Source organism: Monodon monoceros, unplaced genomic scaffold, assembly GCF_005190385.1.
Source record: "Monodon monoceros isolate NGI ecotype Baffin Bay Population unplaced genomic scaffold, NGI_Narwhal_1 Super_Scaffold_4, whole genome shotgun sequence".
Lineage (NCBI taxonomy): Eukaryota > Metazoa > Chordata > Mammalia > Artiodactyla > Monodontidae > Monodon > Monodon monoceros.
In genome coordinates, this window is record NW_021703781.1 from 67,095,458 (window position 1) to 67,122,610 (window position 27,153).

The 27,153-nt window shown below is 39.1% G+C and overlaps 1 protein-coding gene and 1 non-coding gene across 5 annotated transcripts in view; both read left to right on the plus strand.

The window, feature by feature from the left end:
• The first annotated feature begins 699 nt into the window (after window positions 1-699).
• TRNAG-ACC lies at window positions 700-772 on the plus strand. The gene has a single exon. It is a non-coding gene; the product is annotated as a tRNA-Gly (tRNA).
• An 8,580-nt stretch (window positions 773-9,352) lies between these two features.
• TRUB1 (TruB pseudouridine synthase family member 1) overlaps window positions 9,353-27,153 on the plus strand; it is a 58,680-nt gene continuing 40,879 nt past the window's right edge. For 3 of the 4 annotated variants that reach the window (XR_003797110.1, XR_003797111.1, XM_029245873.1), the window contains exons 1-4: window positions 9,363-9,649; window positions 12,891-12,989; window positions 19,138-19,193; window positions 25,559-25,640. Coding sequence is in view for 2 of the 4 variants with exons in the window: in XM_029245873.1 (XP_029101706.1) it covers window positions 9,370-9,649; window positions 12,891-12,989; window positions 19,138-19,193; window positions 25,559-25,640 (517 nt within the window). In the remaining 2 variants the exon portion in view is untranslated. Of the gene's footprint in view, window positions 9,650-12,890; window positions 12,990-19,137; window positions 19,194-25,558; window positions 25,641-27,153 lie in introns of all 4 variants that reach the window. The other variant, XM_029245875.1, reaches the window with a different exon arrangement.

Sequence of the window (27,153 nt, forward strand, 5' to 3'; positions counted from 1 at the left end):
TTATTCATGACTTCCAAGGGAAGACATGCATTTAAGGAACTGGTTATTGCAACTGGTGATAAAATGCTGCTGGTGGCAGAAAATGTTATTTTATGAAAGCTTTTAAAAGATATCTTTCCCCACACCCTGAATGAAAATATATTTAAGGTTTCAACTGCATGTGTCATTTCCTTATTTTCAGAGCTGTGTCCTGGCCATGAAAACATCTTCTGCTTATAGTGACGCCTTAACTGAAGTTGATAGGGTTGGTTTTTTGCTGGTTGGTGACAAGCATGAATCCTTCATGGAAAAATCTAAGGAATAGAGCTCTGTGGCTGTCTCTGCCCCCAGAGATCTGCTGTGAGAGCGCAAGACTGCTCTTTTATCTGTGACTGCAGAAGCTAACGGGATGACTGGGAGGCCAGGGGAAAACATGCTCTAGGGATTTCTCCTTTCAGACCCTAAAACGGGAGGAAGATTAATGGCTGGCAAAGTCACACTGCAGATTATAATTCTCTTCAGGCAGGTTATAAAGGTGCACCGACAAACTCCGTGAGGTGGGGGAGATGAGGGAAGGGGGAGGCTCACAGCTGCTTTCAAAGCCATTTGTCAGGAAAGAAAGTATCTCTCAATAAAATGACACCATGTCTAAAAATTCTTGCCTGGCATCCCTATCTGTTATATGTTGGAGTGTGAATGAAATATGCCTTCATAGGGACTTCCCTGGTGGTCCAGTGGTTAAGACTCCGCACTACCAAAGCAGGGGTCCCAGGTTCGATCCCTGGTGAGGGAACTAGATCCCACATGCATGCCGCAACTAAGAGTTTGCATGCCACAACAAAGGAGACTGCGAGCCGCAACTAAGGAGCCCGCCTGCCGCAACTAAGATGCAGCACAACCAAATAAATAAGTAAACTAAAAAAAAGGTCTTTAAAAAAATATATTCCTTCATAGTAATAAGAAAATAGAATTTAGGCACATGAAATACATAAATATTAGATACATATGTTTAATAAAACAAGCTGGCTTGTTCTAAACTCTGAAATGAATCAAGATTAAAATTTCATATATGTGGTTGCTCCTCTATTTGATGAATTACACAGACTGGCAGCTTTATGAATACCATAAGTGCCCCAGCTTTCTGATATAATATGGAATATTTATTTTGTAAGATAGATAGCAGGATCTCAATATTATTCTAAAAACTATATATATTAGAGAGAAAGAGAAAGATAGAGAGAGATGTTCCCCTGGAAGAGTTATTTATTATCAAAGATAAATTTGTTGGGTGTAATGGGATTCAGGACATGCTACTCCAAAATATGCCCCCTTGGCATATGGAATATCTTAAGCTGAAGGAGTTGGAGAAAACAGCAGAAGCAGGAAGGTCACTCTGACCTTCCTGCCTTGTTTTTCTTCCCTGAAAGCGGGAGATAAAATCTCCCAGGTGAAAGGTACCCTCCCTGTATCAGGAGGAAGGAAGACTTTCTTACCGCTAGAGCCTAGAATTTGGGGCCTAGAAATCTGTACAAAACAAACCTGGTTAAACTAATCCTTACTAGTTACCTCCTCACCATTTGCCGCCCCAAGCCCAAATCCCTTTGTCTTGTCAATTCTTCATAAATTCATTGCTTCTTTGTCTAAAATGTATAAAAACTTCCTGCTCTGGTCACTTCTTCAGGTCTTCACTCTCTTGTGAAGGCTCCCACATACATGTAAAAATTTAATAAAATTTGTACGCTTTTCACCTGTTAATCTGTCTTTGTCAGTTTAATTTCCAGGGTCAGCCAGGGAACCTAAGAGAGTGAAGAAAAACTTTTTCCTCCCCTACAGGTGAGATATAACCTTTAGCAAGATAGGCTAAAATAAGTCAGTTCGAACATTACCTGAGATGTCAGGGTTAATTCACAAGCCATTTATAAACTTGAAGTTCCCATCCTATAGTTTAAGAAACAGATCAAGGCCCAGCAGCATTGAGTTTGAGTATGATCTTAACTAAACTGAGAGAAAATTGTTTTCTTCCCTTTTGTTACTGACCCTTCAGAGTCAGCCTCCAGGAACAGTCCTGCTACCCGGTGTCGTTCAGCTCAGAACAAGACCACGTAGTACCAGAAGCAAAGGCACGTTTTATTCTTTGATCAAAAAATGGAGAGATGCAAGCCCTAGTTCCAGAGCACACCCTCTCCTGGACAGGCCTTGGGTGGGGCTGCTTTTTGGGGATCTCACCTGTGGAGTAAGAGACAGGGCTCTTGTTGGTAGGTGCAGGTATGTTGCTTAGGGCTCCAGGTTGCACGCCAGGGGCAGCATCTCTGCACACCGCATGCTGTTGTCATGGTGAATTGAGGTGTCGGGTGCACCGCTTCTGCACACGGCCCACCAAGTCACGTGCCAGGTGCAGCGGTTCTGTGTTGAGAAGGCTGATTCCACGTGTTAGGTGCAAGGCCTCTGCACGTGCCCCCTGTAGGCAACTGAAACTAGACTAAGCACAAAAGAAGAGGTTAGACCTTATCTTATAACCTAGATTCCATCTTATTCTCCACCCCAGTGGGCTTTGCCAGTGACACTTTCAGAAACTCTGTGAAGTAGACATTAATTTTATTTCTGGGGAAGATGACCAGAGTATTCATGGTGAATTAGTGCTTACTCAAAGTGGGAGAGTAGAATAGAAAATAGAGAAAAGAAAAAAAAATTATGTCCATTATGGATTTAGATGCATGTCAGAACTTATTTTGGAGATCCCTACTATAAAGTCTGTAGGGTATTGTCAATGAAAAATTAATCAGTCGATCTTAGAAAGAAATGGAAAAAAATTTTTTAGAAGTGCAAATTTTTCCAGTTTTATTGAGAAATAGTTTACTTACATCACTGTATAAGTTTAAGGCATACAGCATGATGGTTTGATTTATATATACTGTGAAATGATTACCACAATAGTTTCAGCTGGCATATCTCTTCTCATATAGATACAATAAAAAAAAGAAGAAAAGAATATAGAAAAAAGTTTTCTCCTTGTGATAAGAGCTCTTAGGATTTACTCTCTTTTATTTATTTTTATTGAAGTATAGTTGATTTACAATGTGTTAGTTTCAGGTGTACAGCTAAGTGATTCACACATATATATATGTATATATATATATGAATATATATATACTTTTTCAGATTCTTTCCCATATAGGTTATTACAAAATATTAAGTATACTTCCCTGTGTTTCGCAGTAGGTCCTTGTAGGTTGTCTATTTTATGTGCGATAGTGTATATATGTTACTCCCAAATTCCTAATTTATCCCTCCCCCCCACCTTTTCCCTTTGGTAACCCTAAGTTTGTTTTCTATGTCTGTGAGTCTGTTTCTGTTTTGAAAATAAGTTCATGAAATGGAATTTTTTTTTTTTTTTTTGAGGTACGTGGACCTCTCACTGTTGTGGCCTCTCCTGTTGCGGAGCACAGGCTCCGGACGCGCAGGCTCAGCGGCCATGGCTCACGGGCCCAGCCGCTCCGCGGCATGTGGGATCTTCCCGGACCGGGGCACAAACCCGTGTCCCCTGCATCGGCAGGCGGACTCTCTACCACTGCACCACCAGGGAAGCCCGGAATATTTTATTTGAGCCAAATTGAGGACTATAACCCGGGAACAGCCTCTCAGAAAGTTCTGAGAACGTTTCCACCGGTTAGGGGCCAAGGCACAGTTATATAAGTTTATGAGACAGAGGGCTGTACGTTAAATGATGTATTATTGAATGTTTACACAATCTAGTGAGTAGTGGGTCATGGGTCATCATGGCCCCTTACAAGATCAAGAAGGAATGTTCTCTTTTAAGGAGTTGCCTTGTTGATGCTAGGAATATATTTCTCTTTATGGTTGAGCAGGCATTTTTGCTGATTGGAAGGTTGGTCAATACATAAGGCAGATACACAATGTACAATAGTGGGAAAAGAGGTCAAAAGGAAGACAACATTTTTTCATGTTTAAATTTTTCTTGTCTTGTCATAAAATATGAATTTTATTTCACAATAATAAATGTATAATATACTATATGTTATCCAATGTTAAGTAGTAAAAAGTAATTTTGGAATTTCATACTCAAGCTTTGCTTTTTCCAAAATAGCTTTTCATACGTAAGGCTAATCCCAAGAATCAGACATTTTTGGAGCCAAGGTATATCTACATAATCAAGAAACTTATGCAGATGTGCCTTAGCTCCAAAATATGAGAGCATACTTTTATTTTCTAACGTAGCCAAAACATTCAGATGTTTTTTAAATTGTGGAATAGATAGCAAATCACAGATTAGAATGAACACACCCAAATATTCTCCAGGCCAAAAAATAAAAATCAATCGTACATTTAAAAACCTGTAAAATATTCAAAAGGAAGATCATAATTTTCTAAATTCAATTAAGTAGTAATAGAAGAGGTTGAAGTCTTCAGGAGTTTTGAGATAACTAATGACCAGGCAAAGCTTTCTTCTTCTGCTAGCCTCTAGGCATAGTCCATGCTAAGTAAGAAGCTTTTCTTTCAACCTGGTAATGGGAAACATCCATCACCTCTGTCTCTGAGTCCAGCCTTAAACCCTTCCTCAAGTGGAGAACATTAGTAAATGTTTAAAGAAAACTGAAGTCAGGGAAACATCCATCACCTCTGTCTCTGAGTCCAGCCTTAAACCCTTCCTCAAGTGGAGAACATTATTAAACGTTTAAAGAAAACTGAAGTCACAGAACGACATTTCCCCAACTTATGATACCATAGATTAATCAATGAAGACAATTTGTACATTATCTTTGGAATGTGAATATAGAATGGTTTTAAATATTCCAAATCCTCAGAGCCTACTTAAAAACAGGTACTGATAACACTTTCTACAGGCTGTTTATAAATGACTTTATTTGCAGCAGTGGTCAATATGAAAGTTATTTCACGTGGCTATCACAGAGCATGTGCATGATAAATATTTGTGGTACAAATGAATGCTAAATAAAATAAAAACAATCAGATCTACTGTGTCGCTTTGGCAGCATTAAAGGCAACATTTGATCAATCACAGAGTAATCTGTTCTTTTGTATTTGTAATTTACCTAATATATATAATCACGTATATGTAGTTTGTATTAAACTATCAATATTTATATTATTCATGCCCTTTAATACAAATTTAATATTTATAATTGTATATATTGATTTAATTTCAGAGTTTATTAAATGTCCTTAATGTATCTCGATAACATTGTGTACATTGTAGGGAATCAATTGTGCTCTTTGAATAAACATTCTGAGAGCTCAGGAGTAATTACAATCATCTCTTTATAGACCTAAAAACACAAAATGTCAAGCACTCTTATTTTATACATTGTAAAACGTCTGTATTGTTCCAGGTCTTTCTTCATTGTATCTCCTCTTTTCCATCTCTTTGCCCCTTAAAACTTTTCACATTTGTTTAACCTGAGCTACTACATTGGGCAAGGGAGGGCATACTGCTCCTTTTTGCTTATTACTGTGAAAATGTGCTTTTTTTCATAGAGAGGTCATGTGAGCCAGCTAATGCATTGGCATGTGAACTAGCTTTTACTGCCAAATGAGTCAGCTGAGATGGGAACATTAATTTATTTGAATGGGTACGAGTTGACAATGCCATAAAGACATATTGGTACAGCTTAATGGAACAAACTGTCAAGAAAGTGTAGGTTGGGTATGGTGTAATTCGGCAAGCATCTGAATGTTTCCATGTTCACAAGTATCTGCCTTTCCTGATCTGAAATGTTGTCTCTTGTCTCTTGGATTCCTCCACTAAAATGGAAATACCCCTAGAGAAATGACACGTAAAATTATTATCAGGTGTTAATATTAGATTGAAATTGCTGATATTCAAACATTTTGACATACACAAGTAGTAGTTTTATTTGATTCAACATCATACCTTCATAGGGATAGTTTATCAGATTGCCTTGTTGTTTTGTTTTAATTAATTAATTTATTTTTGGCTGCAATGGGTCTTCGTTGCTGCGCACAGGCTTTCTCTAGTTGTGGTGAGTGGGGGCTACTCTTGGTTGTGGTGCGTGGGCTTCTCATTTTGGTGGCTTCTCTTGTTGCGGAGCACAAGCTCTAGGTGCCTGGACTTCAGTAGTTGTGGCTCGCAGGCTCTAGAGTGCAGGCTCAGTAGTTGTGGTGCACGGGCTTAGTTGCTCCGTGGCATGTGGGATCTTCCCGGACCAGGGCTCGAACCTGTGTCCCCTGCATTGGCAGGCGGATTCTTAACTACTGCGCCGCCAGGGAAGTCCCCATCAAGCACTATTTTCTATGATTCTGTCATCTATAGAAAGTTGCACAGATGAGCAACAGTTGGAGAAGCCTTTGTAAAGAGCAGCTCTCCCAGGCACACATACCTATAGCAAGGACCAGAGAAGTGCCCCAGTGATACAACCATGGGGAAGCCAGTGACAGATTTGGAATAAAACCTGAAAGTCTTATCAATTTTTGATTCCCATTAATTAACAATCTTTGGAGGCACATGGGTAGTTGAGGACAGCATGGAAGCTAGTCTAGAAAGCTGAAGTTTTACATAGCAGTAGGTAGTCTTATTTTTTCTTTGCTTCAGTTCCATACAAATAAAATGGAGATAAAAACATTTGAGGCCACATGAGATAAGCTACACTGGGAATATACATATTTTACGTGTCCAGCACTCTACTTTTCCGGGAACTGGCGCTATTCCCCTCTATCTACGTGGTTTCTGCTGGAGCTGCCATGTTTATTCATTCCTTTATTCAACTACTATTTATTGAGTGCTATATCTGACACTATTCCAGGTCCTGGAGATATAGCAGCGACTAAAGCATACAAAAATTCCTCACAGAGCTTACATTCTGATGGAGGAAATAAGACATTAAGCAAAATAAGTAAATATTTGGTATGTCACATGAAACACGCTATGGAGAAAAATCAAGCAGGAAAATAATCAAGGAAAGTGCTGTGGTTGAGGAATGAAATTAGTGAAGTGCTATGTTCATTAGGTGGCCAGGAGTGGCTTCATCCAGGATATTTTTGGAATTGGATCAAAACAGGATGGTCTAAACCAAGAATGTGGAGTAAGGAGTAAGTAGAAAAAAAGCCTGTTAGAAGCAAAAGAGAAGAACGAAAAAGACACAAGAGAGTAGCATGAAAGGAGGATGTGGGGAGAGAGGGAGAAAAAGAGAGAACTTCCCAGGTTCTGCATAATATTCCAGTACACTTCTGATAAACCCTTTTTAAAAAGAATCCTTCTGATAAATTCTAAGCTGATATGAATCAGTTTCGGTCACTCCCAACCAAAGAATCCTAACTCACACATATATTAAGATAACTTATAAATGCAAGGCTTGCCCAACGTGGGAGATGTTGGTTACCTCAGAAAATTAGAACTTGATGCTTCTGATGCCAATAATATAGATTTGATAGCAGAGTTGAATTAATTTTGCTGTTCCCTAGCATCCAGGAAATAAAATGTACAAGAAATACTTATTTCTTTGTTTTCTATTAATCAGATGAGCTCTGATTCTGCAATGGGCTTGTGGAAAATTCAAATGAAAGCGTTATTTTTTCACCCCTAGTTATGCCCTCCCCCCACTCCCCCCATCGGAGTCACGACAGAATTAGGGAAGCTTACTGATGTCTAGACAACTGGGAAAAGGCTCTCTAATTTCCAAGTCATCACTGTTCAAGCCTGCTTTAAACTTTCTCTGCCAAGAGGAGAGCACAGAAATCTTACCAAGGCTAAAGGACGCTTTGCTCCCTAGGGTGTAGCCATCCCCTCTGAAGCCAAGCCACCTTCCTGGAGAAGGGAAAATCCTGAAGCAGGCTCAGGTATTCACGAATCATGGGACCTGTCAATCTTTCAGTTTCTCTCTCCTGATTCTCAAAACAATTCTCTTCTCTTCTGGCCTCCAAGGCATCCTGTGCATAATGTTTTCAGTTAGCTTAGGTTTTTATAATAGACCACAAGAGTAAGTAAACTGCTTCTAGGAATTTCAGCTTTCCACCCTACAAAAACTCTCCCTCCCTTTCTCACTCCTCCACAGATGCTGGGTTTTTTTTCTTTCTTTTTGTGGTATATTATACATCACATAAAATTTTAACCATTTTAAAGTGTACAGTTATGTTGCATTAAGTACATTTACGTTGTTGTGCACCCCATAGAATTCATAAGAGTCCGGTGATCTGACTGAGGCAGAGAAGGGTGGAAATATAGGAAGAAATAATTATTGTATTTAAAACGTTTTCTCGTTTTTCTTGAATGAATGCGGCAAGTTCAAATGGGATCCCATAATTGGTGATTGTGAGTAGCTGAGAGGCATCATTAGGATAATAGACATAAATGTGAAAAAGGATGATGAGGAGAAAGGGTGGCTGTAAGGAAATTTGTAGGAACAATGAAGACAAATTTTATCTGTCTCACAACACTTGTAATACCATTTAATATATCTGATGCAGAAGTAAGATGAAGAATTTTTCTCCACTTTGCTTTGTGCCAGGATCAGAACAGTGTTCCTGAATTTTGTTGGGGAGTGAATAACTTCCAGAGAGGTCTCAAATCTAAAGTAAAGTTTAATTTTATGAACTGCAATAATGCCTAAGCAATGTGTTACTAAAGGATGCAATCCACAGAAGACTTAGTATTAAATATCTTAGAATCCTTAAGAATTACATGTGAGTTGTGGGGTTTGGGGGATGGAAAGGAGTGCATGAAGGGCATCAAAATAAGCCTATGTGATTTAGCACTGGCTTGGCCTAGAGGTTTCTTTCAGGAATTTGAAGAACTCGTATCCATTTATCTGTTCCCAAATATTTAAGTGCCTGCTATGTGTGAGGCACTGGAATACAGCAGTGAACAAGGTAAACATGTTCTTTGCTCTGAGATTACATTCAGGTGTATTTTAATTCTGAACCATGAATCCAAGAACACAATAAATTGAATAAAGCAGTGAACCATGGGAGCCGTGGTTCTTCACAAGCTGCAGCGGAAGTCAGCATTTTAAGTTTTCTATTCTTGGTTGCTGACTTCTGCTTAATTCTTGAAGGGGGCGGGGGGGAGAGTTGTGAAGAGATTTCTCGCCGAAAATATACACAGACTTGGTGTTTGGGTTCGGCAACCCCAAATTACACCTGCGGCACCGAACTAACCCCACCTAAGAAGCAGGCAGTATTACAAGAGAAAAACTACTCCATCAGAGCCCTCGGAAGACTCAGCGACTCTCGGCCAGCACGGGAAAGCCATGGACTACAATCCCCACAAGCCCTTGCGATCCCACCCCGCCCGGGCAGCTTCGAAGCAAGGGGAAAGACTGGGGGTTGTTGGGTGCACTCCTTTTGCGTCATTAGCGTGCGACTCCACGAAACAAAACAGGTCTGGGCTACAAAAGTATGGCAGCTGCTGAGGCGGCGGTGGTATCGTCGTCATCCTTGAAACCAGATACAACCCCAGTCCCCGAAAGTGCAGGAATGGCTGCAGCCACGGCCGCCACATCCTCAGCGATGGCTGCAGCCGCGGCGGTTGCGGCCAGGACCGGATCCGAAGCCAGGGTCTCCAAGCCCGCGTTGGCTACTAAGCTGCTGTCCCTGAGCGGCGTGTTCGCCGTGCACAAGCCCAAAGGGCCCACTTCAGCCGAGCTGCTGAATCGGCTGAAGGAGAAGCTGCTGGCAGGTACTGCAGCCGGGTGGGGACCAGGCCGAGGCGAGGCGGTCGCCGTGAGAGCGGAAGCCGCACAGAGCACACTGGCCTTTTCGCGCTCTCGTGGCTCAAGAGATAAGAGGAAGGGAAAGGGAGAACGGCCACAGTGTAAGCTCTGGATAGAAATCTGGGGCATCTCCGGCTTGGACTTGTCCTGACGTGAACTCCTGTAGCCTAGTTGGCAGTTGTCGTTCTCAAGGGAAAAAAAACAAAAAGCAGAACCCACACATCCACAAATAAACCTCGGCTCTTGGGCCTGCAGACGAGTTTTCTACAATCTGATCCCTCAGAAACCTTTTGTTTGGCTCACGTAGATAAACTCTACCCAACGGAATCACTGGCTCTCTACACCCCAAAGTTGCATTCCTAAAAATATGTTGGAAATGCGGATGTTACTTAGTTAACCAAGACTCAACACAGTGGTTTTCATATAGTGGGCATAAGAATTATTTAGAGTCCCTTGTACAAATGCAGATTCCTAATCCTTGCCCCACTCAGAGACTGTGATTCTGAGGATATGGGGTATTTTTAGGAAACTGCATTTTTAAACTGTTGCTCCGGGTGATTCTGGTATAAGTAGTTAATGGACCACGTTTTGACGAACACTAAATATAACTTGGTCACTTCTAAGAGCACTCTTTTTGTTTGTTTGTTTCCTCATATACACTGGGAGAAGATTAGAAAAGCCTGAAGAATCTCTCAGTTCATCAGTCCAGTAGATCATTTCAGACAATGGAATCAAGGAACCTTGGATTTTTTTGGATCTTGCAATAAGCCAGACCTGTGCTAACCTATGGAGAGGTGAGGGTGAAAGACACTGTGTCTTGCTAAGCTCATAGCAGTAATTTCTGCAAGCTTTGGTGATAAAACTATTTAACTGGGTTTTCAAGGCCCTCCAGAGTTTGGCCCTGGCTTATTTTTCCATGAAATCAGTACAGGAAATTTCTTCTTTGTTTAGTGTCCCCTGGCAAATGTTACTGCCTCCCCCGCCCTTTTTACTGCAAAAGCAAATATTCTGGTAGGAATTTGTTAATTAAAACTGACACAATACAGATTCAAATGTTTATTGGCAAAGGTACATTCCTGAAGATGTTTAATACCTATGTTACATCTGCTTATTCTTTTGTTATACTTTCATTATACTTTGTTACCTGTAAGGATGGGTCATATACGGGATGCTGAAGGAAGGAATTACATCAAGGACAAGCTTTGTGGTGTCATCATGAAGTTGTTTCCTTCATAGACTTGCTTTCATTTGGCCTGATTTGTTAGCTAAGCTAAGGCTTTTTTGATCCTCAAGGTAATGATTATCATTCTTTGTTTCAGACAAGTTTCTGATAGGATTAAAGCCATATCCTGGCCTTCTGGTTAATCTGCCTATCAAGAACTGAAATTCCTCTTGAAACTTAGTTAAAATTGATTGTTTCAAGGCTGTTGCTGGACCATCTTCTGGAAGCCACTCACTCAGAAGTAGACATTCTCATTACTCTCCATTTCTATATTGCTTGTGATTGGCCTATTCTATATTTATGTTAGCCAGACCAGGGCTTCCCAAATGCCATTCTAACTGGCTGGCAGAATTGTCTGGGAAGGTTCTCTTAAAAATACAGATTCCAGGGCAAGACATTCTAATGCCAGCCAGGTTTGACAACCGCTGATTTAGGCCACAGCCAGTTGTCATGCTCTGTACTAACATTCCTTGCCTTTCCTTTCATTGATTCATGTCGTACTAAAATCTCTGCTCTTCCGTCTTTTTGAATCCTTCAAGGACTAAAACATATCAGAATTTTATAGCTAGAAAAGATTTTAATAAATATTCATCCATGAATGGTACCAATGGGGTGAACCAAATTCCAATATAGTAGAGATGGTGTGTCTTCAAACTTGAAAGAGGTAAATTTGGGCACAAAGGGAAGACAGTAAATTTTAGGGCCTCTACACTCCAAGGACCATCAAGTTAAAAATACAAAGAGTTCCCCAAAATATTTCTATGCATACAGTACAAGAGATCCATAATGGGTTACAAGTGAAAGTGAAGGGTTTGAAGCCTAGGCCTCGCCTTACAGATGTATGTTAAAGCATATGGTCATGTCCTTCCAAGCGGGGTGATGTTGTAATCAGAGAGTGACAATAGGACTGTGTTCCAGACTGAGTTCTGACTCAGTAAGGTGGTAATTACAACCCAACTTATCCTTTGGGCCATTTAATCTGGCTTCTTCACTGTTCCTCTGCCTTCCCTCCTTTCCTGTCTCTGTCCTCTCTTTTCATTTTCTTTTACTCTATTTTCCATCTTCTGTGGGTCAGTGGTAATGAGGAAGGTTTGATGGGTTTGGAGGGGTACAGATCAATAGAGCTCTTCCTGCCGTTCTCTGCTTTCTCATTTGAAGCCTAGTAGCCAGTATTCTCTCCGTATAATGTTATATGCCGTGATGGTGAGCTTGATGATCATAACAGCATATTGTATAGTGCTTCGAGTTTCCAAAGCACATTCAGATCGCATTATTTCATTTTATTTTTTACAATAGGAATATGAGATAGGCCAGGTTGGCTTTTTTTTTTCCTTTCTTTTTTAATATCTAAATGCTTTGGAGTATAAGTGGCAACTTAAACTGTTACCCTCTTCCCACATAACCTTTTGTTGAGATTAGCTTCTTTAAGGAATTGAGAGTTTTGATTAGGAGAGGAGGACAGACCTACAGATAGTTTGGGAACTTAGTGTCCTCAGAAGTAACCCTGTATGAGATGTACTCCCAACATTTAGGTAGCTGGAGAGACCAGCAAAGAGCACCAGGGAGCAAACGAGATTTCAGAAATGAAAATGAGGACTTTAAAAGCTAGCTGCCTATGTAAAAACTAACTTCTTTTCATCATTCTCTATCTACCAGCCCACTGCTACCAGGAATTTACTAGATCTTTGTGGGTTCGTGTGGATATTTACCCACTTTAAAAAAAAATTTTTTTCCCTTGGAAAATGAATTCTAGTTTCTAGACAACTAATTTGGGAATACCATTTCTTTGTAATTTAGGGAGCGTCTGTACATTTTAAAGTCTGTTCTTTGTTAGTAATATCGTCATAATCTTAACATATTAAGTTTGTACAGTACTTTTTATTTGTCTTGAGTACTCCATCCACACTGCCTCATCCCGTATTTATGGAGATTCTACTTCATTTGTCTCAGTACTTACCTGTTTTTCATCCCAATTACTCTTATAGAAGCTGGAATGCCTTCTCCAGAATGGACCAAGAGGAAAAAGCAGACTTTGAAAATTGGGCATGGAGGGACTCTAGACAGTGCAGCCCGAGGAGTCCTGGGTAAGAGATACGAATGGAAGTTTGATGTAACTGCCACTTACATCAGAAAGAAATATTGATTAAGAACAGATAAAATTAACTAAGGCCATGCCATTTTCAGTCTACTTTGGAATATTTCAGATCTGCTGGATTTATAGTGCCATCTTCTCAAGAAGCCCTTGTATCATTTGGCACAAGGTATAGAAGGCTGTTAGAAATAGCCACTTTTATGTCTGGATGGACTTTGAGAAAGGGTTTGTATCTGTGCAGGAAAGAGTTAACACAGCAGGCCTGAAATCACTGACTATTTGTGTGAACAGTGTGGTTTACGCTAAACGCCTGCCTTCTATCATGGAATCTGGGATTTTGTCCCACCATGCAGGCAGAGGGTGTCTGGGTGACCATTCCTCTCATCCCCTCCAATAAAACCTTTGGGTGCTGAGTTTCTAATGGGCTCTCTTGAGCAGGAACATTGTACACATGTTATTCCTTGTTGGATTGTTGGAGGAAGGAATGTGCTCAAGCGTCCCCCCTCATAAGAGGGAGAGAGAATAAGGAACCTGAGCATGGGTTTTCTCCAGTGTCTTTACCCTTAGGATACAGCTGTGTAACCTTAGGATGTCACGGTAGGTAAATCTTAGCCATGGATGAATCTTCCAGGGTGGGATAGTCTTGGGGACTCCTGACAAGGTATATGGCTCTTTGTTCTGCCTATATCGAATCTAACTCTGACATTAGCTCTCTTGAGAAGGCGAACCTTATAGTTCTTCAGAGGAAGTCACTGTGTCTTGGGGACATTAGTTGAATGTCTTATTGCATGTGGAGGAAAATTGATAGAATTCATTGAGGGGAGAGGAGTCATTTATCCTTTTTTCTTCCATCCTTTTCTTTTTTTTTTGCATCTAGTAGAGGTTCTGAAGTCTATCTTTATAGACTGCTAAAGTGTGTATCCACAGGACAGGGTATGTTCTTAGAAACTTTTTTGTAACTGTATCCACAGTCACAGAAATACATATGTTGGGATTCTCCCTATCTCCCCCTTCCCCACATACTAGAAAAAAACGTTTATGGAACAATACTTACCTTTTTCCATGCCCTGGTGTTTTATATTTTATTGTATTCCATTTTTTAAAATGTTGATCATAATCCAATAAATTGATTTCATGCTGCCCTAATGGATTGTGACTCATGCTTTAAAAAATACTGTGCTACATGATCCAATCCATTTTATTAGAGCTAAAATTAGATACAAATAAAAACAAACCTGATCTAAGCTAGCCAAAGGAAATGAATGCTTACTTAGAAGAAAAGGATAAAATTGGTGAATAAAATTGTATTTTTCAAGAAAATTAGAAGCAGTTTATGATTTTGCATTTTCTGAAATTACAGATTTTATTTGATGCATGTTGACAAAAACATCTTTACCTGAGGTTAAAATAGAAAAAAAACACATGGAAATTCATTTTCCTGAATTAGAGAACTTGAATAGGCAAATTCTGATACCTTAATTACTGTTTCTTACCATAACTAATAATAATCATTTATTGAGCACTTATTGTATGTGAGGTCCGTCCCATGGTTAGTGGCAAGGTCAGGAGCTGAACCTGGACCTGCTCAGTTTTAAAGTCTCTGTCCTAACCTGGGATGTCAAATACCTGGCACTCCTGCCTTTGTTCCCTGCTCCCCATGTCCATAGCAGAAATTACCAGTCAATCACAGCATTCTTTGCCATTGGTTCTAGAAGTGGCTTCGGGATTCTTACCAGTTCAGCTCTTCTAGAGTTGAAGCCTATTTATTATAACCTTCTGTTTTCTAAGGCACAGCACCATAAATCCAAGAAGAAAGAGGATAAAATGTGCTGCTGTGATAGGCAGAATAATGGCCCCCCTAAAGACGTCCGTGTCCTAATCTCCAGAACCTATGAGTATGTTAGGTTATGTGACGAGGGGGCATTAAAGTTGCACGTGGAATTAATGTTCATTAGTTGACTTTAAGAGATACCCTGGAATATCCTGGTGGATCCAGTGTAATCGGAAGGGTCTTTAAAAGTGGAAGAGGAGGCAGAAGAGTGTCAAAAAAGATGTGGCAGTGGAAGCAGAGTTCGTAGTGATGAGATTGCTGGCCTTGATGAGGAAGGGGGCCGTGAACCAAGGAAGATGAACAGCTTCTAGAAGCTGGCAAAGGCAAGAAAACTCCTCTAAGAAGGCTCCAGAGAAAGATCCTCCCCTAGGGCCTCCAGAAAAGAATGCAGTTGGTGCTGACACCTTGATTTTTACCATAGTAAAACCCACCTCAGACTCCTGACCCCTAGAACTGTAGGATAATAAGTTTGTTTTGTTTTAAACCACTATGTTGGTAATTTATTACAGCAGCAATAGGAAACTAATATACCCATCTATTATAAATCGCTTAAAATGGAAATTGAGTTTTTATACACCATTTTATTTGTTTTTTGTTTTTTTGTGGTACGCGGGCCTCTCACTGTTGTGGCCTCTCCCGTTGCGGAGCACAGGCTCCGGATGTGCAGGCTCAGCGGCCATGGCTCACGGGCCCAGCCGCTCCGCAGTATGTGGGATCTTCCCGGACTGGGGCACGAACCCGTGTCCCCTGCATCGGCAGGCGGACTCTCAACCACTGCGCCACTAGGGAAGCCCTATACACCATTTTAGAAGTTATTTTTTAACTTTAAAGGTTAGAAAATTACAGTGAAAAAATTTAGAAAATACAAAAAAAGTTGAAAGTAAAACTTATACATTTTCTACCTTCCAGCAATAATCACTGTTAACATTTTTGTTATATTTCTTCCTAGCTTTTTGTCTATGCAGAATTTTTAAGTTGAGCTGTTTTACTGTATGTATGTACATTGTATCCTTTTTTTACTTAACATCATAACATAGCATTTTTTCATGTTAATTAAAAATATTTGTAAACATGATTTTTTCTTTTTTTAGACTTTATTGAGGAATAATTGACCAATATAATTGTGTATGTTTAAAGTGTTGAAATCATATCAAGTATCTTCTCCAACCACAATGGTATGAAACTAGAAATCAATTACAGGAGGAAAACGATATTAAATAACACACTTCTGAATAATCAGTGGGTCAAGGAAGAAAACAAAAGGGAAATCAAAAAATATCTTGAGACAAATGAAATGCAAATACAACATATTAAAATTTGTGGGATGCGGCAAAAGCAGTTCTAAGAGGGAAATAAACATTATTTTTAATGGCAATATCATGTGATGTCATATTGATTTAACCATTTCCTTATTTGAGGTCATTGGAGGTTATTACCAGTTTTGTTAGTAGGACTGATTTTGTAAGGATCATCTTTATGAATAAAACTTCCTCTTTGTTTTGGATTATTAAGATAGATACCTGGAAGTGGAAAGATACTGGTCTTTTCAAGTGATTGCAAGGGTCTTGGAGAGTTAGATAAATGGCAGTAGAAACTTCCAACTGCAAAATGCTTTGGAATTACATGTGTAATAGACTTGCCGGCCCTAAAGTGACTCTCATCATAAATAAGTTCAATGATTTGAGAATAGAGTATTAGGACATTTGTATAGGTTTGGAGACAGTGGCTTTATTTTTTTATAGAGAAACATCTGAGCACAGAAAACTTGGGAGATAAAGTAGTGATTGTGAGACAGTACTTGGAAAATCCTGGTTTTCATTCATTCTTCTAATTCTTTACACTTTTTCAAACTGTTGTGTATTTGTTTATGCTTTTCCTCTCAGATAAACTGCTCATCTCTGTCTTCTTTAGTTGTAGAAATCCTACTAACCTTTCTTGATTTGGTTAAAATGCTGTCTCCTACATGTGAAGCCTGCCCACTTGCTTTTTTATATTGCCAATGTAATACTTCACTGTATTCTTTGTTTTTGTTAACTCACTGAGGGCTAAAACCAGGTCTTATTTATTTCTGTACCTATACAACAAAATTTTGAATGGGAAAAAGCTGAATAAAAATTCTGTCCCATAAACTGTCCCTTGAATGAAAAGCTACTGGTTGGCTAGGTCTCAACTCCAGTTAATTTTTCTATATACCACTTCTGTATTAGTCTTCCTAAAATTCTGCTTTCACTAATCACCTAACTTCAATGGGCCTTGGTCTTCTTGGATATGAAATGAGAGCCTTAAGCTGGGTAACTCTAAGATGCCTTGTTGTCTCATTCTGGATCACTGAACTAGCAGAGGAATCACCATCAGTCCAGCTTTTAAACCGTGATAGAATCAAACACATCAGCCTGCTCTTAAGACGCCCTGCACTCTGGTTGAGAAACCCACTGTGCTCATCCTTGTATCTGAGAATTTGTCAGTTTGTTCCTTCTTTAGAACATGCTTCTCTCTTGTCTGCATCTTCAAATCCTGTACATCCTTTAAGCCCTAACTCACACTAAATGTTTGAATGAAGCATTCTCTGGCCTCTGTAGCCATTTAGAGCACTCCCTCCTTTGACCTCCTACAGCAGTTATTCTCTCTGTGTTCATTTTGACACAATCATATACCGTTGTATTGTTATTTAGAGTTATTCACTCATTAATGCAGGCAACAGGTTTTTGAGCACTTGCAGTTTCCCTTATCTGTATTGTATTTTCCCCATGAGATCATAAGCTCTTTCAAAGTCAGGAAATGTGCTGGTCCATTAAAAGTGTTTTTCTTGGCATTGAGTGCATGGTAGCTCCTTGCAAGATATTGATTGGGGATTCTTGAATGGAGTAAAATTGAATTGAATCTTTTATTATTGTACAAAGTTTTTGCCTCAGCAGCAGGTGCTGTGATTTGAAGAGCGCTTTGCTCAACAGAGGATCCTGAAGGCGGACAGTTTCTATGTTGGTCCTTGAACCAATATGCCTGTCAGAGAAGCCGAGAGGGGTGGGGATTTGGGATGGACTTGATGAAGGAGTTGGGATGTGAGCTGTGTTTCAAAGGATGGACTTTGAATACTTTATTAAGGAGTTGGTACCGTAGGCATTGGGACCCTATTGAGGATTGTTTGGGGGCTTTGTGCAGTATAGGTTTTCAGAAATGGTATGAATTGGGAGAGGAAGGGAGAAGATGTAGAATAGCTAGGTTTACAGTATATAGGCTGCTTTAGGCTGGTGGCAGTGGGAAGAATGCCTAGATGAGTAAGGTGGCAGGGAGGATGAGAGGAAGGGGGTCTGCTGTTAGTCTGGTTTGAACTTTAACTCCACCATTTACTAGTTGTGAGATGCTGGGCAAAGTTCTTAGTCTCTCTATGCCTCAGTTTCCTCACCTATCAAATAGGGATAATTGTATTATCTTTCAGGGTTGTTATAAGGATTAAATGAGCTAATGAATGGAAAACATCTAGAGTAGAATTTGATTCATAGTAAACTCAGTGAATCTGCTATAGATATTCATGATAATTCTTTTAGCTTGCCAGTCGTTTCTCCTTGTTGCTTATAATTCTGAATTGTGGTGGTTATATTGTGTTCTTTTACAAAATTGTATCCATTAATGAGAAATACTTCAATTCTTACAAAAATTTCCTTGCTATTAGGTGAAGAAATGATTATGTCCTCTCATCCTCGGCTGGTGAAATGTGTTGTCATAAGGATAATGTTTGAAATTGAGGAGACGTGAGCCATTGTACTTTGTGTACGGCCTACACGAACATACACTCTCCAGGCTCTCATTTTACCCTGTATTCTTTTTTGTGTTGGGTTGATTTGTTGTTTCTATTTTCTTGATTGTATGCTACTGGGCACTAAACATCTTTAAATGGTTCATTAGTTATGATGATGGATTTTGCTTTGTTTAATAATGAACTCTGTCAAATATTTTATCATACCAAGATTAATTGTACCATGTATTTTCACTGATGCCCATATAAAATTCCAGTGAGTCCTTTGAGGTTTTTCCAAAACTTTTTGTTATCTAATTGTCTGGATTGAGGTTTCTAGTATGTTTCACACTTCGAAAAAGGAAAAAAAGTCTCCCACCTGCACTTCAGAATTTCTTACTTGCAGGACAAGTTCAACCGATTGGAATAATAGGAGCCCTCACATTATGCTAAATAAATGGTTTTCCAACTTTACGTTACATATGCCAAGAAATTATGACCAATGTATGTCATAAAACATTTTTAAAACCTAGTTTTACAACAGAGTGTCATGATATTTCTTTCTTTGATTTGTAGTGGTTGGAATTGGAAGGGGAACAAAACTGTTGACCAGTATGTTGTCAGGGTCCAAGGTAAGAATACTGGAATGGTTCTGTTTTTCTTCAGTGTTTTCTTAATGACCTATGTGTTGGATTTTATCAATTAAAAAATAAGCTGTATAAATTGCATGAATGTCAACACTGAGTATTAAACACAATGTCTATAATCATGATATCTGAGATTCGAAATATTGAGAGTATAAATTAGTGATTTAAAAACAAATTTGACTCATAGAAGCAAAACTTTTGTGGTGCCCATAATTTAAAAATATATGTATTTAGGTTCTTCTGGGTTTTTTTGTTTTGTATAATCGTATTTCTTAAGTGAAAGGGAACTTACAGATCATAAATTCTACCAGAAGATTTTTCTTTTTTTTTTTGTGGTACGCAGGCCTCTCACTGCCGTGGCCTCTCCCGTTGTGGAGCACAGGCTCCGGATGCGCAGGCTCAGCGGCCATGGCTCACGGGCCCAGCCGCTCCGCGGGATGTGGGATCTTCCTGGAACGGGGTACGAACCCGTGTCCGCTGCATCGTCAGGCGGACTCTCACTGTGCCACCAGGGAAGCCCGACCAGAAGATTTTTTTAAACCTTGGAATTTTTGTAGAAGCAATACCATTTTGTAAACCATGCAATTTCCAACAAAAGATATGCTTATTTCAATGGTTATAAAATGTTTACTAAATAAAAGAATGGGGCCTCTTTAAGATGATGTTACATCATTCCTTGACTAAATCCGAAAGCATCTTTCGAGGTATTTGCTAGGAGAGGGAGGAGGGGTTAGGAAGAGGCAGGAGAGGCTCTAAACCTGTTGAGTGAGAACCCTCATCGAAATAGCAGGGGAGCCCTAAGACAAGTCTAGATGTCAGTGTTTGACCTCTCTGGGCCTCTCAATTTTTCCTTAGGAAAAATGGTTTTGATTCTCTCAAGGGTCTCTTCTAGCATTAAAAGAGATAATAATATCTGTATTCTAATTAGCAACTAGGTGCTGGTTATCATAGTTGGGGCCAGGGGCCAGTGAAAATGCCTGTGGAAGGAAGATTAATATGCCACTAGTTAGGGAAGAATTTCAGCAATTTCCTGGACTAAACTTTTTATTTGTTTTAAAACCCTTGCTCCAAGCAGGATATAAATAGTTTGGATAAAGTGGTTTTGTCTAAATTGTTTCTTTAAAAAAAAAAAAATGTGGTCAAAGACCATTTAAAAAACTTCCCATTTCATTGCAGACTGATTGATGACTTTTATAAAATACAGTTAAAATGTTATGGCAATGTCAAATTGCTAAAGAAGTTTCTAAGCACCTTATTTTCTGAACTTATCTCATGGTGGATACTGGCCCTTGGGCCGTACTCTGAGTGCCAGGGGTCTAAGTAAGCTTTTCTTAAAATAAAAAGCCCTGGAGAGCCTGTTGCCTTTGACATCCCATTTTAGTTATTAACTGGCGTAAAAACCTCTGTCTTTCAGTTGGGAAGGATCTTAATACCTTAGATAAATGGAAAAATTTCCATGCAGCTTGCTCTGCAGTCTTCAAAATATTGGTGTTGAAAAATCACAGAGTATAAAAATTGTGTTAGAGTGGAGGAGTTTGACAGTTTTACAGTAAATTTGAACATTGTACTGACCCATGGAGTTTAGAATCTGTTTCTGTTACAGGATTTGCCAGTTGCTTGATATGTTTCTTAATTCTAAAATATAAACAATGGTTACCTTGATACAGGATTATGGATGATTTTATTTTCTTTTTTCACATTATTTGGTGTTCTCCAAAATCTTTACAATGAAACGTCACTTTTATAATAATAGCAAAAAGATATATTTACATTAAGGAATGTGTTTGTTTTCTTTTTCCTCCCAAGATAAAATACCTGAAGTTCACTGGAATATTCATTATCCAGCCCTCCCCTCCAAAACCACAAGTACATGTAACACACTATATGTTGTTGAAAGGTTTTACATGTAAATTCCAGGCATATTTCCAGAAATATGATGACTGGAAATATAAATGCATCATTGGCTCTGGCTTAAGTTTATTTATCACAAACCATTTTGGTATTCAGCTAGGAAAGCTGAATGTCATACAGTGAAATCACCGATCCTCAGATGACTGTAAAGTAAATAGAAAATCCCAGGTGCATCTTATTATAGAGACCTAGTTCTTGGGTGTTTCATGTTTCAAAAATAAGCGTTATTGGGCTTCCCTGGTGGCGCAGTGGTAGAGAGTCCGCCTGCCGGTGCAGGGGACACGGGTTCATGTCCCGTGCCGGGAAGATGCCACATGCCGCGGAGCGGCTGGGCCTGTGAGCCATGGCCGCTGAGCCTGCACGTCCGGAGCCTGTGCTCCGCAACGGAAGAGGCCACAACAGTGAGAGGGCCCGTGTACCGCAAAATAAGTAAAAAATAAGCGTTATTATCTTGTTAGCTATTTGTGTTTCTTATACTTTTAATTTTAGATTGTGTACTTGTTGAAAAATTAAATCTTTTAAATTTTACCTTTAAGTATGTTGGACATTACACTTTTATCAAAAGTAGTTAAAAGCTGTTAATGAATTTTTTAAAAATTTATTTATTTTATTTATTTTTGGCTGTGTTGGGTCTTAGTTGCTGCGCTCGGGCTTTCTCTCGTTGCGGCGAGCGGGCGCTGCTCTTCGTTCCAGTGTGCGGGCTTCTCACTGCGGTGGCTTCTCTTGTTGCGGAGCACGGGCTCTAGGCGTGCGGGCTTCAGTAGTTACAGCACGTGGGCTCAGTAGTTGTGGCTTACGAACTCTAGAGTGCAGGCTCAGTAGTTGTGGCACACGGGCTGAGTTGCTCTGCATGTGGGATCTTCCCGGACCAGGGCTCAAACCCGTGCCCCCTGCATTGGCTGGTGGATTCCCAACCACTGTGCCACCAGGGAAGCCCTGTTAATGAATTTTTAAAAATAGATTTTGTTTTTAGCACTGGCTGTAATCTTGGAGATCTTATGCAGTGACTTACAAAAATTTTTTGACGAAGACCCATAATAAGAATTTCATTTTACACGTGACTCTATGTATCCATTCATGTACAAGAACCAAAAATTTTATCGAACAACTTTAACCCTATGTACAGTGTACTCTTGATATCTTTCTTTCATTTAAAAAATTGTCTGCAGCCTTCTAATGGGGCACAGACCTGCTGTTTGACCTCATATTTACTTTTTCCACTTTTACAGATGATTTTTTTTTTTTTTTTTGCGGTACGCGGGCCTCTCACTGTTGTGGCCTCTCCCGTTGCGGAGCACAGGCTCCGGACACGCAGGCTCAGCGGCCATGGCTCACAGGCCGAGCTGCTCCGCGGCATGTGGGATCTTCCCGGAGCGGGGCACGAACCCGTGTCCCCTGCATCAGCAGGTGGACTCTCAACCACTGCGCCACCAGGGAAGCCCTACAGATGAATTTTTATTTGCATCACAGTGCTACTAGAAAAATTAGACTTTTAGTATGTGTAGGGTGGGGTTACCTCGAGAGTAGAAATATTTAGTTCTAGGATGGCAGATATTCGCTGTTCATGTTATAGCCATATCATAATACACCGTTGCCTCACCATCCAGTCCTAAGGGGAGACATTGTTGATTGAATGTGGCCTAACACTCTTTCCTGCTGAACCAAGAAATATCCTTAGAATCCTGTTCAATGTAATAAATACCAGTTCATACAACATATCAATTAATGGGTGGAGTGCTGACCTTTACCTAAAATCTTTAGGCCATGAGATCAATTTGCCTCCATTTTGTGAAGACCACAGATTATTTAGACCACCCCACTCCTTTCATGCATTCCTTCCCAATCAGATTGGAGTAAGATTTAAGAAAAGAGCCCTTCCTTGTCTTCGTCATTAGCTTTCTCTTTTGTCGTATGGTAAGCCTTACTCTGCCAATGATCAACTTTCTCTTGAGTCATTTTTTTCTCACTGCATTCTCTTTTGGGATTATGAGTGTAATGTGTACATAAAGCATATAGGTTTTCTGTACAGTGCCTGTTAAACAAAAGTTGCTCAATAAATACTGTTATTACTATTCTCAAGTGTTTCACTATCCCCAAATCTCTCTCTCCTGAGTTTCAGGCCTCTTGGGTCCCTCTGGCTACATGTTCCATAGACATTAATTTTATTCAAGCAATTTCTGTTGGAAATCTTGAATACAGTTAATTTTGTTGCTTTTATTTCTATCTGTGATTTTTGGTGGCCTAGGCAAAAATATGACATTCATTAGAAAGAGAGAGCATGCCAGTTTTTTAATGAAGAGACTTTACTCTGGGCATTATAGTCAGAAAGAAATTTCTTACAGTAAGGAATATTGAGTGACAGATAGTGGATCTCAGAATAGTTTACAACAGGTGAAGAAGTGGATCTGCATGAAATATAACTTTGGTAAAAGGATTCTAAGGAGGTTAGGCTAATACATCCCTTTGACCTAACTTGATCTCATTATGGAGTATAGATTACCTAGAAGAAGGCAATAGATGCATAGTCCCTTTACTCTCTTCCCTAAATTATACTTTCTTTGAACCAGTCATTCAGCAGAATCTGGATGGCAGATGTACTTTGAAGTAACAGACTTTGATGAGGTTTTGGAGTATTATCTTTATTAGCTTTCTATATTGCTGATCAAAAGTTGGTTACTTATATGTGCTTTTGAAACCAGTGAGCGATGGAAGGGTTGATGTTCTATTAGGAAATCATTGATGCCATATAAAGACTCTTAACTAGCATTTTACAGGTATATAAGGTATATATATATGCAGAGATAAACCATAATAGCACCTGTAGGCAAAGCCAACATTTCATCAGAAAGCAGCTTTGTATCCCCCTCCAACCCTTGAACAAGTGTTACCATTGGGATATACAAACTTTTCCCCTGGGATATTTCAGAGGGCAGTAATTTCCCCCAGGTATACAGTAGCATTTTTAGGTTAACCAGTCAATGTCAACTCTGAAGTGTGACTTGAATAATGTTCCTCTGAAACTTAGCAACTCTCGGAGATTAGAGCATCTCTAATCTACTTTCTCCAGAGGTAGTCTAATTTGTACCTTTTCTTTACACTCTATTAATATTCATACATTTCATAAGTACTATATTGAAAATTTTGAAGGACTTACATTTATGAACTGTATAGAGCTATTGCTTTTTAATGAAGATATTCAAAACCACATGTTTTCGGTGTGGTACCAAAATAAGCTTATCATTAATAAACATAATTCTGCAAAGTTCTCCAGCTTAAATCGCTCAGCGTAACTACATATTCTTTTCAGTGGGAATTATATTCCTTGCATTTTTCTCACTACTTCATGTGAACCTCCAAATAAAATTTGAATTTGATCAAAAGAGACGAATACAAAGAATATGTAGTGTAAGTGTGGCCTGAGATGGGAAGCAGAACCATCCTCAGTTACTCAGTGATCTGCTTCTTCACTTGTGAATAATGAGCAGTTCTGAGAAGTGACTTTTATCCTTTCAGAGGCTTAAGAAGTAGCAATTTCTCTTTATTAAGAAACACATATGTACATTACTTATGCTATACTAGTTTTGCCTTATTTTCTATATATTTAGCTTTTGTTTAAATGCATAAACAAGTTACTAAGATTACTCTTGGTATTTCATGTAAGAAGTAATAAATTGATTAAAAATTAATTTTACTTTTAAGTATGGTAAAATCATTGAATCTTGAGATGACTAGGTAGGGGATTATTGTACCATTCTCTCTACTCATAGGTGTATTTGAAAATTTTCCTTCAAAATCAAAACTGCCCAGTAGAAAACTGGTTTAAAAAATTTTTTTTTACAGTAACAGTATATTTATAAGCCATGATTATCAATAAAATCAGGCTTTTCCTTGTCATGTTGGCTGGTATGGGAAGTTTGTGAATGTTCCTCAATCTGTACAATACTTCCCACATATCAGAAACTAACAAAGCGGGGCTTCCCTGGTGGCGCAGTGGTTAACCCGCCTGCCAACGCAGGAGACACGGGTTTGAGCCCTGGTCCGGGAAGATCCCACATGCTGCAGAGCAGCTAAGCCTGTGCACCACAACTACTGATCCTGCGCTCTAGAGCCCGCGAGCCACAACTACTGAGCCCGTGTGCCACAACTACTGAAGCCCGCCTACCTAGAGCCCGTGCTCCCAACCAAAGAATCCACCACAATGAGAAGCCCACTCACTGCAACTAGAGAAAAAAGCACGTACGAAGACCCAATGCAGCCAAAAATAAATAGATAAATAAATAAATTTATAGAAAAACTAACAAAGCAATTACAGTCTATTGATTTTTGCCTTTATTTTGTATCAGGTAGTATTAGTAAGGTTCTGTATAAACTTTAAGACATGCGTAACAGTTCTTCTTTACCTTATGGCCTATTTGTCTCCCTTGTTTCTCTTCCTCTAGAGGTATATTGCCACTGGCGAACTGGGGAAAGCTACTGACACGCTAGATTCTACAGGGAAAGTAACAGAAGAAAAACCTTACGGTATGAAGTTCATCTTAGGTAGTCCTTGTTTTTAATATTTAGAGAAAGTTTCTCTGAATTCAGAATTTAAAATAAATCTCATATTCCCAGTGATTTTAATTGTCAGTACATTTCTTTGGGTTAAGAAGGTTGGAAAAACATATTTGCTTATTTGGTATGTCTGTTAATAAAGATTTATAATAATTACCTCTTTTCCTATAATCAGTTTTTCTTTAATGTGCAGAATTCTTCCAAATAACTCCCTTGCCAAAAACCATTTATAGCTAGGATTTAGGACATTTTTCCTAATGAATGTGAAACAAAGCAGAGAAACTCTCTTGCTAGATTTTACCTGCATCTTGCCATTGTTGTTGTTTTGTTTTTGTTTTTATAATTATGTCTTAGCTGTTGAAATAAATGTACTAGGTTTAGTACTTTAAAATTGACCATATTTCTATGCTTTTGGAGTATGTAAAAAGATAAGACAAAAGGAAAACTGTTTCTCTAGCAATAAAGCAGAACTCATTGGGGCCCACCTTAATTTTTCTACCATTCCTCCTTGCACTACTTTAAGAAAGGATAGATAAGTGAAATGGTTTCCTAGCAATTCTCATAGTGTTTATGCTATTTATAATGCAGCAGTTGTGGTTTTTGTACAGTCAGTTCACCCACATTATTGTGTCATCAATTGTGAATTATTTGTAAGCTTCCTGGGTTTCTTTTCTGCCTGGGCTTAATGTTATCTTTTTTTAATGTACCTATAGACAGTCTAGCATCTGCTTCCCTATGTTTTTGCATTGAGTGGTCTTAATATATATTACATATTACCCTAGTAGTGAGACCAACCTTCTTGTTCATAATAGCTTCACTTGTCCTGTTAACATTTATATGTGGCTTAGTATCTTGCATGATTAATCAAGCACCGAAATGAAAAGAAAAATCACTGATTTATTTCGAATCTTTTAAAAAATAGATGTTGAATTAGCCTTGAAATTATTATTATTATGGAATAATAGCAGATGCTCACTTAATGGAAACCCAACTGCAATCTTCAGCCAGAATGCTTTTAAGATTCAGGTGGCCTAGGAGGATGTCAGCGATTTCCAGAGTATCCTACAGTATATGTCAGTACACATATAATTAGAAGAATGGTGAGGAAGTGAAATTGGTGAGACTTGGTTGGATGGGGTAATGACAGAGAGGAGGTTGTTAACCATGACGTAGGTTTCTGGATTGTAAAACTGGTTACATGATGGTGCAGTTCGTTGAGTAGGTGATATTAAAAGAGGACCAGGGTGATGAAACTACTTAAACATACTCTTCCTTCCTGCCCTTAAGCATTTTGGAATTCTTACAAACTCTACTTTGTATTGTATCATTTATAACCTTATTTACTTACCTTAAAGAAAGCATATTAGTTTGTTAAAATCGTCTCATTATAATCTTGAAAAGCAACTTTCTTTAGGCCCTGAAAGGGAGAGCTCCCTATAGTTTATTGGATAGTATTTGTAGGCCCAGAAAATGAGAGCTCAGA